The 26503-nt window shown below is 36.8% G+C and overlaps 1 protein-coding gene across 1 annotated transcript in view; it reads left to right on the forward strand.

Annotated features, from left to right (window-relative positions):
* LRP6 (LDL receptor related protein 6) overlaps positions 1–26503 on the forward strand; it is a 135020-nt gene that overhangs the window by 55654 nt on the left and 52863 nt on the right. Inside the window, exons 3-6 of the mRNA XM_077756461.1 lie at positions 11263–11459; positions 13205–13336; positions 16341–16737; positions 17879–18050. Coding sequence (XP_077612587.1) covers positions 11263–11459; positions 13205–13336; positions 16341–16737; positions 17879–18050 — 898 coding nt within the window. The remainder of the gene's footprint in view (positions 1–11262; positions 11460–13204; positions 13337–16340; positions 16738–17878; positions 18051–26503) is intronic.

A 26503-nucleotide genomic window follows, 5' to 3' on the forward strand; every position in this document is an offset into this window, starting at 1 on the left:
TAGAGGGTACTATATGCGGATATTTTGTTAAACTCTTCATAGTAACTACATTGGTGTATTGGTATTAATGCTCAATTCTGAGGGTTTTGTGTTTTTTTTTTTTGAGATTTTGGATTAAGTAGGTGAGTAATCATTGGTGTATTAATTCTGTTGCCCTTGCATAGGCAGGGTTTTCAGTGTGGAGGAAGTGAAATAAATGTAATATTGTAGAGGTTAAGTAAGGAAAACTGATAATTCTGCATTATAATTAGAAGTATTGCCATGAGCTCAATAGGTATTTTATATGTGTTTATTTCCTAACTATGACTGCTAAAGAGAAATAGGAAAAAAAAGTACCTATATTATAATCTTGGAAAACTGTTCCACCTTAAAAGAAATCCTACCTTTCAGGTGAAATGGTTGATTTTGTCTAAGGTAAGAAATGTACAAGATAAGCTGGAACATTTGTCGTACCAGATAGCAAAGAGTCTATTACTCTTTGCTGGGGTCATTTTAGTAAGCCTGGAGAAATAATTTGACAAGTGCCTCTCAGGTCAAAGATGGAAAGAAACTCATCAAGTATGTTTAAATCCTTGAGTTCAGGATGATACTATAGAAAAGAAGAGATCAGTTTGAGAGGATGACAGGGAAACAATTCATCATTACTTCTAATGTTAGTAATAAAGGGAAAGAAGCAATTTATTTTCCCTTTCCTACCTGAAGCTAGTGGTAGTTTACAAAATAGTAGACATGAGAGAGCTATTCCCAGTAATACATGAAAAATAAATGATAAAATTAGCATATCAGCATTTTATAACTTCCAATGAAATATTGGATGTAGGCAGTGAACATCAATGGGTGCTAACATCACCACCAGGAAAAGACATTATTTGCCTACTCATGAAAGAAAAGTGCACCATCTTTCATTTTGCCAAAGGTATCAGTTCAGCATGCATCTGACTGAACTTTGAGTTTGCAGGAAATTTGCCAGAAAAACAGAAAACAGAGAAATATAACCGAACTGCTCTATGAGTATGCATCAGTGGATATGGACATAGAGATCAAATATAACCCAGGTCCTTCAACAGATAAACTGTGAAGAATGATGATGGAACCTGTAGATTAAAAGGGACTGAAGAGGGGGTTGAGGGAGAGATGCATAGGCCGAGCACACAGGTTTTTAGGTAGTGAAAATAATTCTGTATGATACTATAATGATGGATACATGTTAGGCATTTGTCCAAACCTGTAGAATGGACAACATCCAAGAGTGGACCCTCATGTAAGCTATGGACTTACGGTGATTATGATATGTTAGTATAGATTCATCAAGTATAAAAAAGGTACCCACTCTGGTACCTTTGGGGAACGTTGATGGAGACTGTGCATTTGTGGGGGTAGGAGGTATATGGAAAATTTTCTATACCTTCCCCTCAGTTTTGCTGTGAACCTAAAGCTGCTCTTAAAAAATACGACTTAACAGACTTAGTAAATGAAAAAAAGGTGGTCAAGGTTAGACTTTCCTATGGACTCACACCTGGCTAATAAAACTGTAAAGAGAAGGAAGTGATTACTGTAAACTCAGAATAATGATTCTTTTGAGGAGAGGGAAGGGTTGGTACAGGTCCATGAAGAACCTTCTGAGTGGTTGGCAAATTTATTTCCTCATTTAGGTGAAGGTTTTGGGGTGTTTGCCGTATAATAACTCATTAAATTATGCATTTATCTTCTGTGGGTTTTTCTGTATCAGCCTTATCTTCTAATAAAAAGGTTAAAAACAAGTTATCTTTAAGCTTCTCAGCAGAATAGAGTAAAATTAATTGCCAGTACACAATATTGGAAAGGTGGAAGCTTATAAGTTCTTTGCAAGAGAATGTTTTCATTAGATTAAATTTTTTTAAAGTATTTTTTAAATGTTTATTTCTGAGAGAGAGAGGGAGACACAGAATCCGAAGCAGGCTTCAGGCTCTGAGCTGTCAGCACAGAGCCTGATGCGGGGCTCGAACCCACAAACTGCAAGATCATGACCTGAGCTGAAGTCAGACGCTTAACCAGCTGAGCCACCCAGACGCCTCACATGAGATTAAATTTGAGAAGAAAATTTTCACATGGAGTGATGTGATGGATTAAAAAGTTGCAGTTTTTTGTGTATGGTAGTTTTATATTAATGTCCCATTGTGGTCTCTGTTTAGAATTGGAGGCATAATTCAGTAGAGGTGATTCTACAAATGAGTAAGCTAATGTTATTCAAGCTAGAAATCTACTGGAAGTTAAACTAAGGATAGGCCTTGGAGTACCCAGGGAAGGAGTATAGTCTATATCCCTTAAATGGTCTTCCTTTAATCATCAGTTGCTTTTGATAAGAGCAGGTAGTAGACCATAGTACTTAGTACTTACTAGGTATTCAGTAAATGTGTATCAGTTGATATTATTTATTATAGAATAATAATTGTGTGCTATTCTTTATGAAAAATGGTTCTTTTAAATTAGTCATTAGCAAGGCATGAGCTTTTTAGTCACCCTTCCATTGATAATGGATTTATCTTTAAACTTTCACACTTCCTGAACTCCTTTTGAGATGAACACCAGTGCATTTGTCAGAAAGCTATCCAAACACTTGAATGATTGCACTTTGATCTTAGAAGGAGTAAGCTTAATTGATCATCAGTTGAGAATAATAACCTTAGATCTGTTATGTTCTGCAAAGAAATCTCACAAAAGTAAAAAAGAGTCTTACCATTCAGTTCTGGGGAAAGCTACATAATTGTTGATTCCAAATCTGGAAAACCCACACAAGCTGTACAGTTTCCATGATGAGCTTCAAAGATTCTTTATTGCCTCTCTTCCTTAACAGAAAATAAACAACAGGAATTTATAGCATATACTTAGTTATTCTATATTTGTATATCTCATGTCAAACAGTCTTCATATAAGCTGTGGAATATAGTTGTAAGTATATCAGTTATTTTTGGACATAGATAACTCAAAGCTCTCATATGCATTTCCTAACATGCATTAATAATGCCTCCTAAACACTCTGCAGAAATTACATTACCTGTAAGACTTTATTTTATTTTTTAATGTTTATTCATTTTTGAGAAACCAAGTGCAAGCGGGGGCGAGGCAGAGAGAGAGGGAGACACAGTCCAAAGCAGGCTCCAAGCTCTGATCTGTCAGCACAGAGCCCAACGTGGGACTCAGACTCACAAATCGTGAGATCTTGACCTGAGCTAAGTTGGATACTTAAATGACTGATCCACCTAGGTGCCCTTACTACCTACTATTACCTACTTTGTGAGTTATAAAATACATAGTTTTTTCATCTCCAGTTGCAGCAGTGGGAAGTCTGCAGTATTTAGTTTTTAAGAAAAAATTATCAATATCCACTTGACTCTTGAATAACACGGGTTTGAACTACACAGGTCCACTTATAGGTAGATTTTTTATAAATACAGTACAATAAATGTATTTGTCTTCCTTATGATTTTCTGAATAGCATTTTCTTTAGCTTCCTTTATTATAAGAATATAGTATATAGTACATATACAAAATGTGTAAATTGGCTCTTTATGTTATCAGTAATACTTCTGATCAATGGACAGTAAGCTATTGGTAGTTAAGTTTTTGAGGAGTCAGAAATTATGTTTGGAGTTTCCACTGTGTTCGGGGTCAGTGCCCCTTAACCCCTTGCCTTGTTCAGGCTCAACTGTATTGGTAAGATGATATTTCTCCCTAAACTGGTCTACAGATTCAGTACAGTCTTAACAAAAATTCCAAGAGTTTTTTTGGGGGCCACCTGGGTGGCTCAGTCAGTTGAGCATACACTTTGGCTCAGGTAATGATCTCATGGTTCGTGAGTTTGAGCCCCACATTGGGTTCTGTGCTGACAACTTGGAGCCTGGAGCCAGCTTCGGATTCTGTGTCTCCCTCTCTCTTTGCCCCTCACATGCTCTCTCTCAAAAATAAGTAAACATTAAAAAAATTTTTTTTTAATTCCAAGAGTTTTGAGAGAGTGTGTATGCGTGTACATGTGCATGGACACCTTTTTTTTTTTTTTTAAAATAAATGACAAATTGAATCTAAAATTTGTATGGTTATGCCCAGGACCCATTAAAATAGTTGATTTTTTTTGAGATTTAAAAAATGTGTGACATTTTTCAACTTGATTTCAAGACTTACTGTAAAGCTAGAGTAATTAAAACAATGAGGTATTAAATCTAAGGATAGAGATCAGTGGAACAGAATACAGTTCAGAAACAGGTATATGTATAGTTAACTGACTTTAAAGCATGTTATCAAGGGTATACATATACTATTTTAACCTTCCTTGACAGACACTGAAGAAAAAGAGTAAAATCTTGAGGGAATAATAAAAGCCCTCTCTATGGAAAATAATTCCTAATGGCTAGAGTCAGGGTTTTAGTTGTTGTTGTTTCTTTTGTTTTTTTAAAGTTTATTCCTTTATTTTGTGAGAGAGCACAAGTGGGGAAGGGGTGGAGGGAGGGAGGGAGGGAGGAGGAGGAGAGAGAGAGAGAGAGAGAGAGAGAATATGAGTCCTAAGCAGGCTCCATGTTGTCATTGCAGAGCTCAACATGGGGCTCAGTGTCAGGAACTATGAGATCATGACCTGAGCTAAAACCAAGAGTCAGACACTTAGCTCACCCAGCCGCCCCTAGAGTCAGGTTTTTAAGTTAAGGTTATTAAAGAACACTTTGTTTTGTGAGCGTTATTCAGCAGCAGTAGGAAATGTGGGGGAATGGTTGGAGGCAAGTCTAGGAGGATGGATAGGAGCCAGATCATGTGGGCCTCATATTCTAAGATAAGGCATTTGGATTTTATCCTGAAAAGTAGTAGTAGTCTTTGGAGATTTTCAAAAAGAAATCTCAATTTTATGGTTGTGAAGAAAATGGTTTAAAAATTAGTTATATTTAGTTTACTTCCTTAAATTTTCCAGTAAATCATCATTATTCTCAGGTGAAGTACAAACTCTTAATTGTGACTTAAATGATCTAATTCCTTTCTCTCATTTTAGACAAATGTTCTCACCATTTCCTCCCTAATATACTATGCCCAATCCTGATAAACTACCTGTTGCTCCCTCAAGATCTCTATGATGACTCCTGTTTTTGCTTTGAATGGCTGGTTAGATGAAAGTGCCACTTATTTGAGATGGATTCAGAAAAATAGGATAGATTGTTTTTCCTTTCTTTAATGTGGGAAGAGAGTTGAGTTCAGCTTTGGACATGTTTAAGTTGCTTAGAGAAAACTGTGGTTATGAAGTCTGTAGAGCTTTGACTATATGAGCCTGTAGCTCAGCAGAGCAGTCTTAGAGGAAGATACAGATTTATAGTTATTATCAAGTTAATGATTATTAAAGCCATGAACTATAAACATAGGGGAATTTTGCATCAATGCCAGAGACTTAGGCAAAGATAGCAACACACTAGAAACCTTGAAGAATTTCTGCAGGGTTCAAGATTGAAAGATGTCCTAGTCTGACTGAGCTGTTGTGTGATTAACCATCGTTTTTGGCCTGGGTTTCAGGAAACCCCTCAGACCCAGGCAGATTGACACAGTTCATCACTTACTGAGCTTGTGAAGAATCTGCTTCCCAAGGAAGCAAGTTGAAGAGATTTACTCAAATAAGCAGTAATAACCATGGCTCTCCAGAAATGACCGGAGTGAGGTTGATGAGGAGGAAGAAGTGTGGGATGGGGTACAAGGTAGGGCTAATCTGGATTATGTTAGCACTTTTGGGAAACACACCAGGTACTGAAGGACATCTGTATTATGGCAACCATACTTGACATGATTGAGCATGTTAGGCAAAGGTCAGAGGTGTAGTTACAGCTGGCTGTGAATGAGCACAATGTTGTCAGAGAATAAGCAGGCTCACTATATTAACAGACTGCTTGGTGCTACCAGAAACATGAAAAAACAATACATGAATATGCTATTATTGCTAGCCTCAAATCCCTGCCCCCTGACCTTGTGTGACTTGATTTCCAAATTAAAGCTGCAAATTGAAAATATCAGAGTTCAAGAGGACATAGTATACATGAGAATAGAGTAAGTAGTATGAAAGAAAACATTTCAGATCAGTAAAAACAGAATGACGATAAAATGATAGTTTAAAAACAGTTTAAGCAGTGAGGGACTAGACAGATGACTAAAAAGGAATCAAATCAGTGAAGTGGAATTTAACCTTGAGAAATCCCACAATGTGGAGAAGCAGAGATGAAAACAATGAAAGAAAAGATCTGAGATCTAAAGGTTGATGCAGGGGTTGTTAGTGTTACTGCAACAGGAAGACATTAGCAAGGAATCAAAATACACTGTGTATATTGCTCTTTCTGAAAAAGTTACTTGATATAATTCAGAATTAAAATGTAGACCTTGAGTGAGGAAGTCAGATAATTAAATATTTGTGAAGAATGAAACCAGTTAAACATGGAGTTAAATCTAGTAGTTGTTGTTAATGTGCTTTTAAAACTTAATGAAGCCGTAAGATATTTTGAAAAAGAAGATTTAAAAAAGTACATAATAAGCATCTAAGTACCAGGTGTTACCAGTCAAAAATGAGAAGTGATAGTTGGATGGTCAGATGAAGAAGACAGACATGCAGGAATAAAACTGTATTAACGTCTTACCTTATATATGGCAGTGTCAGTAGATATTGTCTTACTCTTGAAGTTATCATCTAAAATAAGACCAAATATGATTTTAAAACATAAAGGTAACTGAATAAAACACCTCCAAACCCCTAGAGACATAAAAGGAGCATGTAAATTCAATCTAGTGGGGAAAGTCTACGAAAAAGGAGGGAGGAGGAGTGTAAGGAAAGAATAAAAATGGAAAGTATAAGAAAAGAGTATGATCAACAGTTAATGCTATTCAATAGAAATTGAAGATATAAATAATATAATCTGAATGTGAATAGTATATTTTTTTAATATTTATTGAGAGAAAGCAGCAGAGTGTGAGCAGGGGAGGGCCAGAGAGAGAGGGAGACACAGAATCCGAAGCAGGCTCCAGGCTCTGAGCTGGCAGTCAGCACAGAGCCCGACGCGGGGCTCGAACCCACGAACCGCAAGATCATGACCTAAGCGAAAGTCGGACGCTTAACCGACTAAGCCACCCAGGCGCCCCACACTCAGGTGCCTCTTGAATACTAACTTTTAAAATGGGATTTGCCTTTAATACCTTTATTGTCTAATTTTCATGTGTAATTGTTTTTCTTAAACTTATCAAAGAAGGCAGTGTTCATCCTAACTTTTGTAATTTTACAGAACTCTTGCATGTGTTTCAAAAAAAGGCACCTTGCTTTCTGAGATTTCCTGGCTCTGTTTCCTTCTCCCACTTTTTTCTGTGCCTTATTTTTCCATCGTTGCTCATTTTTCATTCTATGACCAGTAATTTATCCCCAGTATGGAGCTTTGTCTGGAAGGGGCCCCTGGAAGGTCAGCTTTGAGAGTTCACAGTGGGTTACAGTGCACTGGCCCCTTTAGTGCCAACCATGGATTCATTGTATGGACTCATTCTTGGAGTGGCCAGAACCCCTCCTAGTCAGCTGACATTCTCAGATTTGTCTGCACTCCTTTCCGTTGTTACCTGTTGTTGCCTGTCGTGTGTGTTCTCCTGCTTTTGTCTCCCAAATGCCCTGTTGTCTTTCTGATTCTTCCTGCAGAAGTGCTGATGCCAATTGCCAATCAGATCTTATGGCTCTTGGTAGTTTTCCATGCCTTTTTGTATTTTGGTGATATATATATGTATATCACCACAAAACAAGGTAGCAAAGCCAAAAACCCATTCACAACAGAGCTCTTTATTTGCATAGTTGGCTGTGTTTTCATGTGCAGGACTTGTGGAGATTTTTCAAAACCTGTGCTGATACCACTGCTGTCATGTTCTCTTTCTTTAATTATTATTTGAGAGAGAAGGAGGGAGGGAGAGAGAATGTGACCAGGGGAGGGGGGAGAGGTAGAGAATCTTAAGCAGGCTCCACACTCAGCATAGAGCCTGACATGGGGCTCTGTCCCACAACTGTGAGATCATAACTTGAGCTGAAATCAAGAGTTGGAATCTCAACCCTTAATGCTTTTATATTCTTACCATCTGGGTGCCCCTACTGCTGTCATTTTCTTAGGTGTTAAAACAATCTCCCTGTAGAAGCTCCCTTCCAAGGTTAGGTTCACATGTCAAAATTTATGACGGTAGTACTTTGGTATGACTGAACAAAGATTTATTACCCACACAGGTGGGGGAATTTTTGAGACAGGGGCAGAGGACAGCTTTCTGGGAAGAGGTCCAGAAACAGAGAAAGTGAATGCAAGTGCACAGGTGTTCTATAAAGGATAAGTCCAGTTGGTGCAGAATTTAAAAGAGGCATGGAATATGAAAGAGAGAGCAAATGGCTCACGTACTTGGGGGTATTGGTGGGTTGAGTCCTATCACTACACTGCTGATAATGACAGATACAGGGAAGGGATGACCCTCAGAGGTTGCCAGCACTGAATCAAAACATCAGCAGGGGTCTCCGTCTTTCCTTTGGTCTTCATAGTAGAGATCCATTTTTTAACTCCTGTTATTGTTGTGATATACTGCTGAAGAACTGGGCTTTGATCTTGCCTGCCATGTTTGTTTTTGGTACCGTGATTAGTTACTTGAAGAAACTTACGTTTCCAGGGAGAAACCAAGAGGTAGGCCTATTTAGTAATTCCAACCAGGAGATGAAAGGTGAAGCTACTGTGTATTACCTCCACTTTGAGTAACAAGTCACTGTTGATTGAATGAATCAACACATGACCAGTGAACATGTTAAGAATCAGTGAGGAGCACCTGGGTGGCTCAGTCAGTTAAGGGACCGACTTTGGCTCAAGTCCTGATCTCATAGCATGAGTTTGAGTGCTGCATTGGGCTGCCTGACAGCTCAGAGCCTGGAGTCTGCTTTGGATTCTATGTCTCCCTCTCTTCTCTGTCTCTCTGCAGCTTGCATTCTGTCTGTCTCTCTCAAAACTAAACATTTAAAAAAAAAAAAAAAGTGATAACCTTCTGAACTCTGCTTTCTCTTCAGCTCTGTTAATTATATATATCACTTACAATATCTAATTTTATCAAACATTTACTGAGTGTCCAGTCATTCCACCTAATTTGTGCACAGTGAGATCCTGGGAATATAAATAAGCCAGTCTAGTATTTACTTGACTCTAATATGATATCGATTGTAAGAACTTTTTGTTTACAAACTAACACATGAAATGTACAACTTCAGTTGTAAAATGTTACCCCATCTCAGAAATATTAAAATGTTGAAAAATATATCCTACAACTGAGGGATTATTTATGAAATTCATAAAGGGCCAAACATAATGCTAAATGCTTTTGCATATGTTGTCATTTAGTCTTTACGATAACTCAGTGAGGGTAGATTATCTTTCATTTACAGATAAAGAAAATAAAGCTTGCAGAAATGGGGTAAGTAGTTAAGTGTCAGAGGGCCATTGAACTCACGTTGATCTGATTTCTGACCGGTATATAAATCTTTTCAGTCAGTATATAAAAACGAGTGTATCTTTTGGGGAAGGTTTTTATTTTTCCTGTTTTCCTGTGTTTACTTCAAAGAGTGAATTTTAACTTTTAATTTAATGATATACAAGACTTAGAAGGGCTTTTTTCTTCCCAAAGTTTTTCAGAGATCTGATTATAGAATTTGCAGCTCTTTAAGATGGTCACTGAAATGCTAAGCAATTTAGTTGTTTTTTGTGTTTTTTTTACTATTCATTTTTCATTTGGGTTGCTTGTCTTTCTTGGCAGCTTCTCAGAACTCTCTTAATGTCTTACCATACTGAATTTTGGTAGATTTTAGTGTGAAATGTGTAGACCTATTTAAATTTGGACTTAAAACTATGATATCACTATAGTAAACTTAATAAAGCCATTCATTTGGAAAGTGGAAGAAAGCACCTCAGAAGTTGATATTGTGACAATTCTTTTGGGGAAGTAAGAAAGAAAAGTAATGTGCCAGGGAAGAAAAAAGAAAAATGGGAGGAGAAAATTGTGGTGATGTGGGCTGGAAGAATAGGGATGAGTTTCTAAAATAGAAAATTTGTTTGGTAAACTAGTCATGCTAATCTTGTATTCATTTTTTTAAAAATCTAGCCTGAATTTAAAACACCTTCAGCTAGGGCCGTTCCATGTGCAAAAACAGATATTAACTCTGCTTAGATAAAAATGATCTTACTGCTCTTGAATTTAGTTTAATATGCTGGTGGTCTCTTCAGTATTTGAGATCATCATGTAATGTCCAGGACCTGAAAATTGGATTATCTTTCCTAAAATATGTGATGCTCTTTATTTCTCTTCAGTTGCTTATATTTTCCATTCCTCCCTCCCAGACTATTTATAAAAATATTATATTTGATATTAGGTAAACATGAAAGAATTTTTTCTTGACTATTATTTTGACTCAGAGCATGATTTGTTCATTACTCAGGAGTATATACTAATAATTCTCCATGACACTGCCAAGTTCTGTGGGTGAGCACCGTCAGGCTCTCTGTCTTTCCTTTCATGGAGCATGGATTGCTTGTGCGACTTTGGGTTCTACTTTGTCTCACGACCATGATGCCTGTGGCAGCACTTGTTCTATGTGCTGGGCGTCACTTGTAGAGGTTAAGTAGCCAGGAAGCAGAGAACCAGCAGAGATGGTCATTCGCTGGAGGTCAGCTGGGGTTCTCAGAAACAGCTCCGCCAGAACACCTTTCTAAGCCCTTTCAATTATATGTCTTTACTTTCGTTTATCGAAACCATAAATGATGGAAGAAACAGGCTCAGGTTCTTTGTTTTTACACATCAAGAAGGGGAAACCTATTGCACATTGAAAAATGCTTCACCAGGCCAACTGTAAGCCCTTGGGATTTTTCTTTTTGCCCACCTATGTCCCAACAATTTTGCCCATCTATCTCCTAATGAATTTTGTGGAAGGATGGAAGATGTGAGCCCAGAGATGGAAACTGACTGCAGTGCTAATACTTGGCGCTTCTCTCTGCTAGCTGGTAGTGAACGTGGGGCCTGTTGCCAAGTACTTGGGGGTTTTGGACACCATGAGAATATGTTCAAATTTACTCTGGGACTTATTTTTCATAAGTGTATTTGAGCTTAAGATATGTGTTACTTGGGTTCTGTATGTGTTATTGTGGACTGTAAGATTGTTTTAATGGGCAAGATCAAGTTTTGATAAAAGAAATTTTAGAAATGTTTGAGTTTTTCTGTTCTTGTTAATAGGCAGGCAGTGGTTAAAGGTTCCCTTCCACATCCTTTTGCCTTGACATTATTTGAGGACACATTGTACTGGACTGACTGGAATACACACTCCATTTTGGCTTGCAACAAATACACTGGCGAGGGTCTGCGTGAAATCCATTCTAACATCTTCTCTCCCATGGATATACATGCCTTCAGCCAACAGAGGCAGCCAAATGGTAAGTGATCTTGATTTTTAAATTGCAAGTTGGAATAGCTTTAGCACTCAGATGTCTGGCTTCAGTGAGGGCAGGAGGAGAAAGGACGTATCCAAAGGTAGTGGGAAGGAATAAAACATAGGAAAAATGTCAAAATATAATTCAGGTCAAGCAGCAGCCTAAACCATTTGTAGCTTGTTATTTATCACTGTTGGCCAACTCAGCCCTTTGTTTGGGTCTGGGATGATGGTGGTAGAGAAGAGAGAAATAAAATAAGAAACTGAGATAGCTAAGCATGTACATAAATGCATTTCTTGTTTGTATTATTTCTCTCTAATGTGTTTGGTTTTGTTCATATGGGTGTGTTTAAAAAACTTTTAAAAAGAAACCTCTGTGAATCTAACTAGTGAATGTAACTACTTCAGGTTGCCTAATAAAATACCTGCTTAAGCTTTGCTATGCACACTCCCTCTCCCCCTCTGCTCCTTTTTTCTTAGTTTTGCTTCTATTTTTGGTCAACCTTTGCAGTGACTTGAGCTTTGGCTGCTGGCAACAATTTCTTGTAAGAGGAATAGAATTAGGTTTAAAAGGAATATGAGAATGTTAAGTGTTTGGCACTTGTATATAAATAAAATGTCTGGCATTTGTCTGAGTATATTTCAGATTGTGTTCCAAAGCCAAAAATGAAGGGTTTTTGGATTATGCATTGCTTTGTATTAGTTCTGTCTGTTTAGGGGGAGATAGTCAAATATTGAATGTGTTATATTGGAATCTGGTGATCATGAGTCCATAAAAATGTTTTTAAATGTATGGGTTGGCCTTTTGTAAAAATGTATGAATTTTTATTCCTTTCCTTAGCCTATATGAGAGAATTTCCCTGTTGTTTTTATTTAATGGTGCTGTTAGTCCTTTGCTTTACTAGTTCGAGAATTTGCAGTTATTACTGCTTCATTTATCTTTCATATTTTGTTGGTCTCCATTTTGTGTTTTTTTTTTGTGAATATTATTTAAGTCCATCCCTTTCCATAGTTTCTACAAGTGTGTTAATTAATCTCCGCTTCTCAGTTTTCCCTCTTTTAATCTATTGTGTTGATCTTTTCCATGTTAATATTCCCACAGTATGATTTTTCAACATTCTAATTAGTTTTCTTGGCTTCCAGTGTCCTCCACCACAATTTGTTCCCATTTTCTGTGCTCACTGAGGTTTAGCTCTTATTAGTCAATAGAAACCTTAATATCCAGTTAGACTATTTGCCTTAATCTCTTACCCAGTGTACAGTCTCTAAGCTTTTATTCATAGAGTTTTACCACATTTGAAATGTCTTCCTGTCTGTCCTTCCTGTCCTTCAAGACTCCTCGTGTCCTACATCTTCAATGAAAGTTTTCTTCTTTAGTCCTTAGTAATTTATTTTCCATTTGATTCTATAATATTTAAGGTCTGTAGTGTATAGCACTTAATTTCATTGTTTTTTATTGTTTCCTAATTTGTTAATTTTGTCATACAGACTAGATTGTAAGCTCTTTTAGGGCAGGGGTCTCCTGTTTATTTCTTGTGTGTTCCTTTTAGGGTACAAAATGATAAGTCAGTTCTCACTGATTAACTTCCTTCCTTGCAGATGGTTTGGTAGTCAAGCTACCTGGATGACATTTGGTAATAATTTGGTTTATCACAGTTGCTCTTGTTATGGTTGTTAACCTTTGTGTACCTAGCGTGAGGGAGGGCATTATAATCATTGGTTTTAATCAGTGTGATTTATATTTGACAGCGACAAATCCATGTGGAATTGATAATGGTGGTTGTTCCCACTTGTGTTTGATGTCTCCAGTCAAGCCTTTCTATCAGTGTGCTTGCCCAACTGGGGTCAAACTCCTGGAGAATGGAAAAACCTGCAAAGATGGTAAGAAGGCGGTCTCCAAGAAGGAAAATTTTTAGATAGCAGTTGGAATTTTTTATGATTTATTTCTCTATAATAAGCTCTGTAGGTTACAGTGTTTGGGGAAAGTAGTCGCTTCATCTCTGCCTTCACAATTGGTTATATAACAAGGGTGTTTTGTGTTTGAGGGCATCTCTTTAATACTATTTTATAAGTTAGTATTTCAACGAAATTTTTAACATGGTGTTTTTGAAAAAGATTAGCTGCTATTTCATTTTTTAATGAAATGGCAGCCATTGATATCACAGCTGATCCTTGTGAAGATCAATATTACTTTTCTTAAAGTATTTTTAACAGTAGGCTGCATTTGAAAATGAAGGACCTCAGTGCAAAGAAACAGTGTTTATTAAACTTCCAGCTATAAAGACTATCATGGGGTAGATATATCTTCTAAAAGTTTATTGAATGCTATTTTTAATTGCCTTTTAACAACAGAAGTGCTTTTAGAAGAAGAAGAAAAAAATCCCTTTTCTCCTGTTTAAAGCAAACAACACCCTCTTTCTGTACTTAACCACTGCCACTTCTGCTTACGCTCTCAATTCCCTATAGAGAGAGGGCGTATTGGAAAAGTATGTTTAATTAGGACATTTCGAGAGACCTGTGGTTTGGGAGAACACCAGTTCTTCTCTTTTTCTTGTTAATGGAACATTACTCTTCTTTCTTACCCCTGTGGATCACTATCTGGTTTTCTAGCCACCAGCAAGACCTGGTTAGAAAATTGTTATATTTAGCAGTGGCTTCTTTATCTAACTCTGAAAAGCAGAAGTCTTTATTTCAGAGTGGTTAGAGAGTTCCTGGCAAGGGGGTCAGGGAGTCAGAGAGATGGAATTGAGTTGGTGTACAGGATATTTGTCATGACTTGGCATTGATAAATTACCCTCCTAGTCAAAGGTGAAGCTGGCTGACTCTCGTCAGGTGGTTTCCATGGCAAACAATAATTTGGTTTCAATTTAAAACAAAAGGTTTTTGTTATGTTGCTTTTTTGTTTAAAAAATGTAGCCTGACTTTAAAACAGAGGATTTGTTTTAGCAATAGTGGTCTGTCTATTCCCTCACAGCAGTGCAAATGTACATGTTTAACTGGTATTTTGAATTTTAGATGTATGTTTGGCATGTAGTTGCTTTAAGTTGACTATTCTGTTTTGATCACCTTGCTCAAATTAACTTCATTTTCTGTGACTTCTTTGCAAAGTTTGGGGCTGGCTCTTTTTGGTAGTTAGCAGAGGCAGTGAATGATACAAACTTATGCCTGCTTGGTGCCTGCTATGGTATTTGGGGCTGTATTTTCTCTAAGATCAAGTTTATTTATAATTAGTTCTCAAGTCAAAAAGTTGATCTTGAGAGCTTGACTCCTCTTCATATTTTTTTGCAGCTCTAATTCTAGATTGCCTAATATCAGTGTTTTATTTTTAAAAAATTTCTTAATATTTTTTCTTGAGAGAAAGAGACAGAGCATGAGCCGGGGAGGAGCAGAGAGAGGGAGACACAGAATCTGAAGCAGGCTCCAGGCTCTGAGCTGTCACAATAGAGCCCGACATGGGGCTCAAACTCATGAACCACAAGATCATGATCTGAGCTGAGGTTGGATGCTTAACTGCTCAGCCACCCAGGTGCCCTACCAGTGTTTTCTTTTAGACTCACGTCTTTGGGAATCTTTTTTTAGTCTTTCAGATGTCATCTTGCTTACTGTCTTTTATAGTTAGATGATTTTTTGCTGGTGCCTTACTTGAACATTAAAAATCAAAACAAACAAAAAAAAGATTGAGCTTAGTGTCTTCATTCTCAGCTATGTTTTTATTGAATACTATTTTGAGTTTAAAACATGTCATAAACAAATTTGATTTAAAACTCAGTGAAATAAAAATTTGAGTGTTTTCTTTTTTACTGATAATATATTAGCTAATATTTATCAAATGTATGTTCGGTACATTCCTGAATTTTACGTTGATCTTTTTTTAATGTTTATTTTTGAGAAGAGAGAGTGCAAGTGGGGGTGGGGGGACGTAGAGAGAGACAGGGACAGAGGATCCGAAGTGGGCTCTGGGCTGACAGCAGTGAGCCCACCATGGGGCTTGAACTCACAGACTATGATGAGATCGTTACCTGAACTGGAATTGGACACCTAACCGACTGAGCCACCCAGGTGCCCATACACTGATATTGTTTAATCCTCCCAGCATCCATGTGAGAGAGAGATGAAGAAAACTAGGTTTAGAGAGATTAAGTTTCCCTAAGTTTGTATGGGAGCTTGAATCCAGTTCTGTTAGATCCACAGCTCTTATCCTTAACTGCTATGTTACATTAACTGATTCCCTCTCTTTGCTGCTCCTCTTTCCTTCCCCATAGCCTTCTTTGTTCTTAATTATGTCAGGCATTACCTATAGTTCTCTTTGCTAAAATAGCTTTACTGAAATATAATTTACATGCCATAAATTTCAGTCACTTGAAGTAAAGAATTCAGTTGGTGTGTTTTTTTTTTTTATTTTTTTTACTAATTTACAGTTGTGCAGCCATCACAATCTAATTTTAGAACATTCTCATCAGATACAAAAGACTTTTGTCTTGGATTTATTTACCTTTTTCAACATACTTCTTGAGCAAAGGACCTATATCCTATGACTCCTTCCTCCTTCAGGATTCAGCTTCTTCTTAGTCATTACTTAGTCATTATTCATTATACCTTTAAGTAACTGTTCTTCATTTCAGGGCCTATATAACGAATGAAAACAGAGAAGGAATCAAAACTTGATTTGGAGAGCTGAGCCATCACAGAGCTTGGCCTTATAGTCAAGCTATTCCTAGTTCACTGTGTTACTTTCCATTTCCACTCTAAGTAGACCTGGAGTATCTTCTTTTGTACTCCTTTACTTTTCAATTCTTGAAGAAGTTCTGCATTCTTTATTTGGAATGACTAAATTTTGCCTGTGGGTTTCAGTTTTTTTCTTCTTTATTTCACTTTGTTGTTCTAGGTGCCACCGAATTACTGCTTTTAGCCCGAAGGACAGACTTAAGACGCATTTCTTTGGATACACCAGATTTCACAGACATCGTTTTACAGTTAGAAGACATCCGTCATGCCATTGCCATAGATTATGACCCCGTGGAAGGCTATATCTACTGGACTGATGATGAAGTGAGGGCCATACGCCGCTCGTTCATAGATGGATCTGGCAGTCAGTTTGTGGTCACCGCGCAGATTGCGCATCCTGATGGTATTGCTGTTGACTGGGTTGCCCGAAATCTTTATTGGACAGACACTGGCACTGATCGGATAGAAGTGACAAGGCTCAATGGGACCATGAGGAAGATCTTGATTTCAGAGGACTTAGAGGAACCCCGGGCTATTGTGTTAGATCCCATGGTTGGGTAAGGAGCTCTGCTGATAGAAAATTTTGCCTGGTGTTTCTGTTTTCCACAGGTCCCTGAAAGCATTGACAAAAACAATATGAAGCATGCATTGGTTTTCAATAAACAGCTCTTTAGTGGCTATTCATTTTTAGAACATACTGATTGGAATAAAATCTCAAATTAAAGAATTGTTAGTCTTTTTTCCTTGAATGATTTGGAGAGTTTTTCTTTATAAATTAAGTCAGTGCTTGCTGCATCGGGTGTTGGCTACAGATTTTGCCGAGGTTGCATCATGACCATGAAAAATGTGGAAAGAAATTGTTTTCAGAACTCTTTCTCTTCCCCTAGATTTAATTTCATCCCATTTTTGGTCCTTCTAGAATGATATGGTAAAGGATAATCTAACTTTATATATCCCAAGATATATAAAAAAAAGAATTTTTTTTTTTGTCACAACACCCTGACCATAGTCCAAGGAAAACATAGCTTTCTATGTACTCACCAATGTTATTTGTTACTATGCGACTCATTCTGAGGGTGAAATAATGAAATAACGACAAAAGTATTACACTTCAGTGTGTATCAATGCCTTAGAGCTACTTAACCTCCCAGGAGCCACAGCAGTTACTTAGTACTACAGAAAGAGTTCGTTTTTCTAGGAATTCAGTTTGTCATCTGAATATTACGACTGGGATAGCCTCTTTGTGTCAGAGATGACAAGCCGGCAAGAAAAAGAACTCACGGGGGCATCTGGCTGGCTCAGTCGGAAGAGCATGCGACTCTTGATCCTCTGGGTCATGAATTCGAGCCCATTGGTGGGTGTAGAGATTACTTAAATAAAAAAATATTTAGAAAAAAGAGATGATTATTAATGGGAAGGAGCACAAAATATTTTGGAAAAACATAACTAAAAATGAAATCTTATTATTGGAAGGAATTTCCATTATCAGTTCTAGAAAACACCGTTTGATCTGAAAATTTCCTACAAGCATATACACTGCTCCTATGTCTTAAACATAACTCTTGAGTATGTTTAAGTCCTGTTTTTTTCCCTTTTATGGTATTAACTGATACAAGTGTAGGGGTGGACGTCACCGTTAGGATATCTGAAAGTTACAGTTTATTATGTTTTTAGCTCATTTTCTGTGTACTTCTGTAGGTACATGTATTGGACTGACTGGGGAGAAATCCCGAAAATTGAGCGAGCAGCTCTGGATGGTTCTGACCGAGTAGTGCTGGTTAACACTTCTCTTGGTTGGCCAAATGGTTTAGCCTTGGATTATGATGAAGACAAAATATACTGGGGAGATGCCAAAACAGACAAAATTGAGGTTTGTTTCTTGCTTTTTCATTTTAAAGCCAGTTTTATAATGGTTTTTGAGTTGATGTTAGTTTGATGCAGATATTCTTGCCTCTTGTCCGGGGTGCCAGAGGTATCTTTTATGGAAGTTTTACTCGACCTTTAGGATTCTAGGCATTATGTATTTTTTTCACTGAACCCTAAGAGATTTCTGACCTATACTGGTATGAGAAGTGGATATTTCTCTATTTCTAGTTCTAAAAGCTTATGTGAGTGATTTTCCTCATTATGGATAAAGCCACTGCTTGAATTTCCTAGGGACAGTTTCTGCACAAAGCAAATATTACGTAAGACCTACACTGAGAGTGCTGGTTAGTCCTGTCAGGAGAACAGAGCCCATACGTGTATATGTAACTTTCTTTTGTTACTGGTGTTGGGGGCAGGTGGCATCATATTTTAAGTGTTAAGATGGTTGCATGCAAACAGTTTTTAAATTGATATATGAGCTGTGTAGGAAGAAATTAATTAACCAAAACTTGGAGAAAAATATTTACCAAATGGTAGAATTAAGTTGTGGCAGTCAGAATAGAATTATGGTGGAACTAACCAGTGGTGAATATGCTATCACAGTATTTTGTAAGTGGCATATACATTGATGTTGAATGTGAACTCTAAATTTCACAACCTTGAGTTAGGCTGTGCTAGAGGTCTTATGGATCACATACTTAAACACAGTTCCTTTCACAGTATTTCTTTGGAGGGATGTGTGACTTCTTATAGAAGGAATGGCTCGGAATGACTCCTCAGAGCCACAGCACATAATCTCCTGATAGATAGCTAATTTGGACTCTAGAACAGTTATTTTAGAAAGGTAATTCTTAGGAGTGCCAGGGACTCTGAGGGAATAATGAATTAAAGGGCCTTCCTTTCAGAATGGAAACTTGGAATAGAAGAACCCATTAGTATTCCACAAGGCTCAAATACTGCAAACTGCATCTCTTATTCTTGCATCTGGTTTGCGTTAATAGAAAATTTTGCATAGACCTGACTGTATAAATTTTCTCCCTGTGGTTCACTGCGTCCCACCTCCTTAATTCCAAGTTAGGGTTTGAATCTTTAACAGCTTAGAGTGCAGTGCTAATGAGACCAAAGTTATGATTTCAATTTTTTTTTTTTTAAGACAGGCTGTTAGCCTCACTTGGGTCAGCCTGAGTACAAATTGATTCCCTTTCCCTAGCAGTTCACAGATATATATATTGTTAATCAGCTGTGGACTGTATATGAGGGTATAGGTATTACTACTCTTAGACAAATAGTTAAAAGCTCCTATGTCCTACAGGAATGTTGGTAGAGAAGAACACTTGGTTTATTATTTTGTAGGGATTTAAAAAATTCTATACTTGGTATTATATTTTTAAGGTTACTGTGACTGATTAGATTGTAAATAAAACATTTTTTCTTACCGGGAATTTTCCACACTTCAGGTCACTTTCCGTACTTTAGATATAGACATGTATTCAAAAATCACTAATAGTTTAGCAGGGATTTAGGTAGAGAGGTGAGAAGTTTTGGAGGTTCTAAGTGACAGGGTTGGAGAATAAGAATGAATCACATATAACAGTGTGTAATATTGATTAAATAGGATTTGTTTTCTTGGTTTACAGTAAATACAGTAGATTGTAAAATTGGTATTCATTCAGGCCTGTTCTGTCTTCTTGAGCTGTACATGTGTATACAGTGGTGTCATTTGTTCCTCACTTCCTTCTTTCTTCCTTTCCTTCTTCTTTGAGTGGTATCAGCACCCTTAAAAACCTGCCTTTCAGATCTGTTTCTCTTCTTCCAGGTTTGCTGTCTGTCCTCTTTTTGACAGATTACTGGGGGTTAGTGGTATATCTACCTCCACCAGATTATACACACAAAGACCTCCCCCTTTTCTTTGCCCTGGAGGTTCTGATGAAGTTTCTCTAACCGAGCATCAGTGCTTTTGTCCTTTTCTCTTCATAGACACATCGGGGAGATAAAGAGAGCAGTTATTGTTATTTATTCTCTTCTTTATGATGATGTGTAAAATTTCTGGTATATGGCATACTAAGAAAACAGCACCGCTCTCCATCTAAATTAATCTTTCATAATTGGGGGAGAAAAATTCTTCGTTTCTCTTTCTGAGACTAGTGGTGGTTACAGGAGCAGCTGCCACAACCAGCTTTTCATCTCACTTTCCTTGATAGTAGGTTAGGTATAGTGAACTTGAAAACTTTTGGAAAAATACATAATTTTTTAAATGCTGGTTTTCATAAGGAGGTCAGTTGCTTTTCTTATGTAGCAGGTGATGCTAACTACCGATCCTGTTCTGGGCTAGGTGGCAGTACCCCCTTCCAGTCCATCCATTAAGAAATCCTCCCAGTTAGGACTCCGCCAGTCACCTGAAGCTCAGTTAGCATTGTGTATCAACTACAGTTTAAAAAGAAAGAATGGAAAAGGGGCACCTTGGTGCCTCCGCCAATGGGGCATCTGACTCTTCATTTCAGCTCAGGTTGTGATCTCATAGTTGGAGAGTTTGAGCCCCACTTTAGGCTCTGTGGCAACAGCATGGAGCCTGCTTGGGATTCTTTCTCTCTCTCTCTCTCTCTCTCTCTCTCTCTCTCCCCCTCCCTCACTTGTACTCACTCTCTCAAAAATAAATAAACGTAAGAAGAAAAAAAAGAATGGAAGAAAGCTTCTCAGGTTTTTGTCATGCCCAAGAATGGAAGCTGCTTTTTCCAAGGACTGTAAGAAAATATTAAATAATAGTTGTGTAGCTCTGTTCCCTTCTGGAAGATTACGTTTACTTGGGATCAGACTACCCTATATGTGTTTATAGTACATTTGAAAAGAAAAGATTGTTATTTAGTAAATATATGTAGCAATTATAAGGGATAAGTAGCAAAGTAAGCTTTTGTGTTTTGATTGGGTCTTACGGGATACACTACCTGCACCTTTGGTGGAGATTGCTTAGATCAGGTTCTCCTGTTTTGTGTGAGTGGTGATATAACCAGATGTTGGGTATATTGGAAAGCTGTAGGTTTCAGATTTGATTTTTTATTGTACAGAGTTGGCAGAAAGAATAAATAGATTTATCTAAGGTTTATAACCAGCTTCTGCAAAGAGGAATTGCTAATGGTGTCACATTTTTTAAAAGACAGTCATAACATTGCCTGATGCTTTAATATAAGAATGTGTCTGTGAGGATATATCTGATTTCCCTACTTGTCAGGTGATACTGACCACTTACCTGTAGGTGTTATTTTAAAGGTACATGCTGGTACTTGTTTATGCTTCTTATTCATTATGCTTAAATCATTTCATCACCTTTTACAAACAAGTTTCTAGTTTACTTGTCTGCACTGAGCTCCCTGTCACCCCATACCTCTATGCCCACCCAAGTATTGCTATAGTGTTCTGGGGCTTCCTTATAATACATAAGAACGTATTAGCAGAAAGGATCATTTCTATTATTCTGGTAGAGGACAGTCATCAGATAAGCCTTTGTATCTATTTCATAAGACCCTGCAGTAGGCAGAAGCACATTGTGTCTTAACAGCATTCTTATTTGGATTGGTCAGGTTTCACTACCAAAAACATCTGTTGCACTGAGGGACTGGAATACTGCTTTTCGGTAGCAAAGGCCTATCATTGATAATTTCTAAGTTTAAAGCATTTTTTGCCTTATATAAAGTTAAGAATGCTGGGGGCGCCTGGGTAGTTCAGTCGGTTAAGCATCTAATTAATTTAGCTCAGGTCATGATTTTGCGTTCATGGTTCGAGCCCTGCGTTGGGCTCTGTGCTGACAGCCTCGAGCCTGGAGCCTGCTTCAGATTCTGTGTCTCCCTCTCTGTCTGCCCCTCCCCCACTTGCTCAGTCTCACTCTTTCAAAAATAAATAAACATAAAGGAAAAAAATTACAAAAGAGAAAAGAATGTTATTAGCTTGGGTGTTGGTTTGTTTGTGTTTTTTTGAGGATGCTTTTCTCATTACATACTACTTAACCGACAATAAATCACTGTGTTTTAAATCACTGGTTTTATTGAAAATGACATTGTTGGGTTCAGTTTTTCTCGTAATTTATTTTTTTATTATATGCTTTTTATTTTATTTTTTCTTCTTTCATTTCTCAGCTTCCGCTGACAGACACAGCAATACCTGGTAGTTATAGGTAAAGAGAGATTTCTTATCTACTTTAAGGGCATCTTGATTTGTTTTCAATCTCTTTCTGTAAGTTTCCCTGCTTTAGAGAGTGTCTGTAGGTAGTTTTGTCCAAATCTAATTACATCTGGCACAACTTTGGGAAACAGAGATTATTAGAACTTGGAGTATTAAGAAGTTTTGAATAAAGGGGGTATTATTGTGTAGGATGTGTGCTGAAAAGTTGGCAATTGGTGAATGATCTATTTTATATTCTAAGCCTGAAATCGCAGGGCTACATTTTCCCTTCATGACTACTTCCTCTATTTTATCAATAACCTAATAAGGGAATTTGTTTTCTAAGTAATCAGATTTCTTTGTAAAGTAATTTCTTTGTCTGGCATCTTTAGCCTGTGTATTGTGAAAGTCTGTTAAAACACACAAGGGCCCATTTATGATGATTTTTCTTAGTCATTTGTTTCAAAGATTAATTCTTCCTTAAGAAATAATGTAATCATCTGCCATTGAGATAAAACTCTTTTGATTATATTACAAGTACCAACAAGTACCTTTTGAATCTTTGCCAGTTTATAACATTTACTGTTCCTTAAAATTGATTCTATTTTTCAGTTTCAGAGAAATATTCAAGATAATGAGCTTAAATACCTGAATCTTTGCCCCTTTCTACTATTTAAACCACTATATGTATGTAAATATATACTTTTTCGCCACATTTTGCTGACATATAATAACTGAAGAATGATATTGATAAACACCATCATTATATTCCTTAGCTCAACAGAATACCTGGATTAGGGGCTCATATTTGTTGCGTTGTAAACATGGCACTGTCCTTTTATATTACCTTGCATCTGTTTGGGGTATATCTTATAACATTTTTGAGTTCCTACTTGAAGGTTACCTTTTGATGTACAATTCAAGCAACATTATTTAACTTGTTACAATCTACAGCAGCCAAAATAGTACATCATCTAATTATATGCTCTGTTGTCCCATTATGCACTCTACTTTGTCTGGCTCTAAAAAAATTATTGCGCATATATAATGAGAGAAACTTGCTTGATGATGAGTGTAATCATGCTTTCCTGAAATGCCACAACAAACCCTAGAGCCTCACCAAATAAGATGCTTTGCCTCACTTAGGAAGTTAGTATGGTTTTATCTATGTAAATTAGAAGAATCTGATGCATGTTGTTATTTTAGTGACCAAGTTTGAACTTGCTCTTGGATCATTTTTTAAATGTTCTGTTACTCTTCTTCTCCTCATGTTTCAGTATAAAACCATTTAATATGCGTAGAGATATTTTTAGTTTCGGTCTACCTTTTCTGTTCCTTTGGTTTTTATACTCCTGAAGTAAAAGAGTTCTGATTTTAATATCCTACTTTCTTGAGAAGTCAGCTTCTTTACAGTTTGTAATGGCGTATAGTTGTTAAGAGTGGTAATCTCTAGATCTTTATTGAGACGTTTTATAATATTGGATACTGACCTTAATTCTTGATTTTTCCACTTAACTGGATAACTTTAGATAATTCACATAATAATCTGGTCTTTGTTTTTTGACCAATAAGATCATTTGAACCAGATGATCTTTAAGTTTCTTCCCGCTACAGCATTTTCTGGTGTTTTTTTGTACTAACTGTATGTTATTTTAGATTAAGAACAGATAATACATTTTGCCTTGGGAGAATTGCTTTGTATTCAGATGACTCAAGTATTTTCTTTTTTCTTTAAATTTTTCTTCGTTTATTACACATTTGATCTTTCTTAACTGAAGAAAACTTGCATTTTGGGGGTTCAAAATCTTTAGTAACTCAGTCTTTTAAAACTTTTTTAATGTTTATTTATTTTTGAGGGGGAGAGGGGCTGAGAGAGAGAGACCGAGAATCTAAAGCAGGCTCCAGGCTCTCAGCTGTCAACACAAAGCCTGATGCAGGGCTCAAACTCATGGACCAGGAGATCATGACCTGAGCTAAAGTCAGACACTTAACCGACTGAGCCACCCAGTCGCCCCTTTAGTAACTCAGCTTTACTGAAAGCAATTTCTTGTAATATTCGTTTATATTTTGTATTGACCTGTATACCAGCTGCTTCATTATTAACATGTTTGGTAGGTTTAAATAAATGTGTAAAGCCATTTTTTGAAACTTGGCCAAACATGGAAATGTTTTTTACTAATGGAGTCTATGTAAAACATTATTTTTCAGGAGATTTCTCTGTAGGTGGAAAACTACTATACTTTTACAAGGGTCACAGAGATCTCATTTTTACTGTTTTTAGTAGGTTTGGAAAGGGTAGATAGTCATATAATGGCAAAGACCACAATTTTGGGACTTCTTGGGAAAGAGTTTATAAAACATTGAGCAGTTAAAAGTGATAAGTATTTTAACTACTTATTTAAATTTAAAATTATTACCAGCTATTTAAAGATTCTGTATAATAGTTATTCCTAAAGTTATCCCTAATGAACAAAGGCTTCTCCTTCAGTATTTATGTGCACTTTAAGTGTAGTTTACAATTTAAAAATTTCAAGGAGCCTGGGTGGTTCAGTTGGTTGAGCATCCAACTCTTAATTTTGCTCAGGCCGCTATCTCAGGGTCATTAGATCAAGCCCCACATCAGGCTCTGCTGACAGTGAGGAGCCTGCTTGGGATTCTCCCCTCCTGCCCCTCCCCCATTCATGCACGTGCATGCTCACACACTCACTCTCTGAAAATAAACTTAAAATTTAGACCTTCTAAGAATATTATAATGCAGGCCCTGTAATTATTTTTGTTGAACTCCTAGATTTCCCACAGTTAATTTATTGTATTATATACACACACACACACACACACACACACACACCATATATATGTATATATGTATGTATATTTTGTTGTTGTTAGATTTGATCTGAAATAACTAAATCTCAGAGAAGGATTAGAATTCCTTTGGCAGGGCTCATGGGTGGCTCAGTCAGTTAGGCATCTGACTCTTGATTTTGGCTCAGGTCATGATCCCACAGTTTGTGAGATCATAGCCAGCATTGGGCTCCATTCTGACAGTGCAGACTTGAAATTCTCTCCCTCTCTCTCTGCCCTTCCCCCACTATGCTCTCTCTCTTTTTCTCTCTCAAATAACTTAAAAAAAAAAAAGAAGAATTTCTTTGGTTGTAGTGAAATTTTCAGTAGACTGGTATTTATTTAGCATTTCATTTACTGAAATCTTTCAGGCTTCTAGAGTTTGTAAGTAGGAATGAAATTAGAGGCTTTATGCAATTAATATCACCCCTATTCAGAATTTTTTTTGTTGTTCGTTTATTTTTTATTTGGGATTGACAATGACTTGGCTTTTATATTTGGTTGAGACTTATAAAATTGCTTTTATATTTTAGCTTTAGTGTTATTCTTGAAATATGAAAAAAACCCTTCTATGCCACAACAGATTTCATTAGGCTAAAGATAGTAAACAATGTTTCATGGGTTTGCAAAGTTGTTTTTATGTAAAAGAAACCATTTATAGTTTTCATAAAATTAGCTGTTTTCTAGATACAGTGCTCACACAGACATTTGTTCTTTGTGTCCCAGGTTTCTCTTCCTAAAATTCAGCATTCTTTGGTGCTTTTTGCTTAGTTAGCTTCTTTTATTTGCCCGAGGTCATATAACTTTGTATTTAGAAAAAAAATAGAATTTCATTTCCTGATTTCCTAATACAGTACTTCTTGTGTTGTGCTGTGTTGCCTCTCTTTTAGACTGTTCATTTTGAAATAATTTCAGACTTACAGAATATGTGTAACAATATTTCACCCAGTTTGATTTTACATAATCCTAGAACAACTATCAACACCAGGAAATTAACATTGATACAATTTCCATTATTTCTGTTATATTTACTAATTGAAATTCACCTATAAGGAAGAGCTGTTCTCTCCCCTCTATTTATGCAGTGTGTGTGTGTGTGTGTGTGTGTGTGTGTGTGTGTGGATAGATAGGTAGATATTAGTATGGAACCATGGATATTTATTTTATTCTGTAAAATTATAGAATATTATAAGGTTATTTTTCATTATCATTAAATTATTGCAAAAATCTGAATTGGCATTAGGAACACCTTCAAGCTGATTCCTGTGTCCTTTTCATGAGCCTCTATCTCTTTTTTTTGAAATTGTGGTTAAAAAATACTTTCTATAAAATCTACCATCTTAACCATTTTTAAGCAGAGAGTATAGTAGTGTTAACTATATATACACATTGTTGTACGACAAGATCTCTAGAACTTTTCATTTTGCAAAACTGAAATTCTTCCAAACAGCTTCCTTCCCC

This window comes from Crocuta crocuta, unplaced genomic scaffold (genome assembly GCF_008692635.1).
Source record: "Crocuta crocuta isolate KB4526 unplaced genomic scaffold, BGI_CrCroc_1.0 scaffold262, whole genome shotgun sequence".
Taxonomy (NCBI): Eukaryota; Metazoa; Chordata; class Mammalia; order Carnivora; family Hyaenidae; genus Crocuta; species Crocuta crocuta.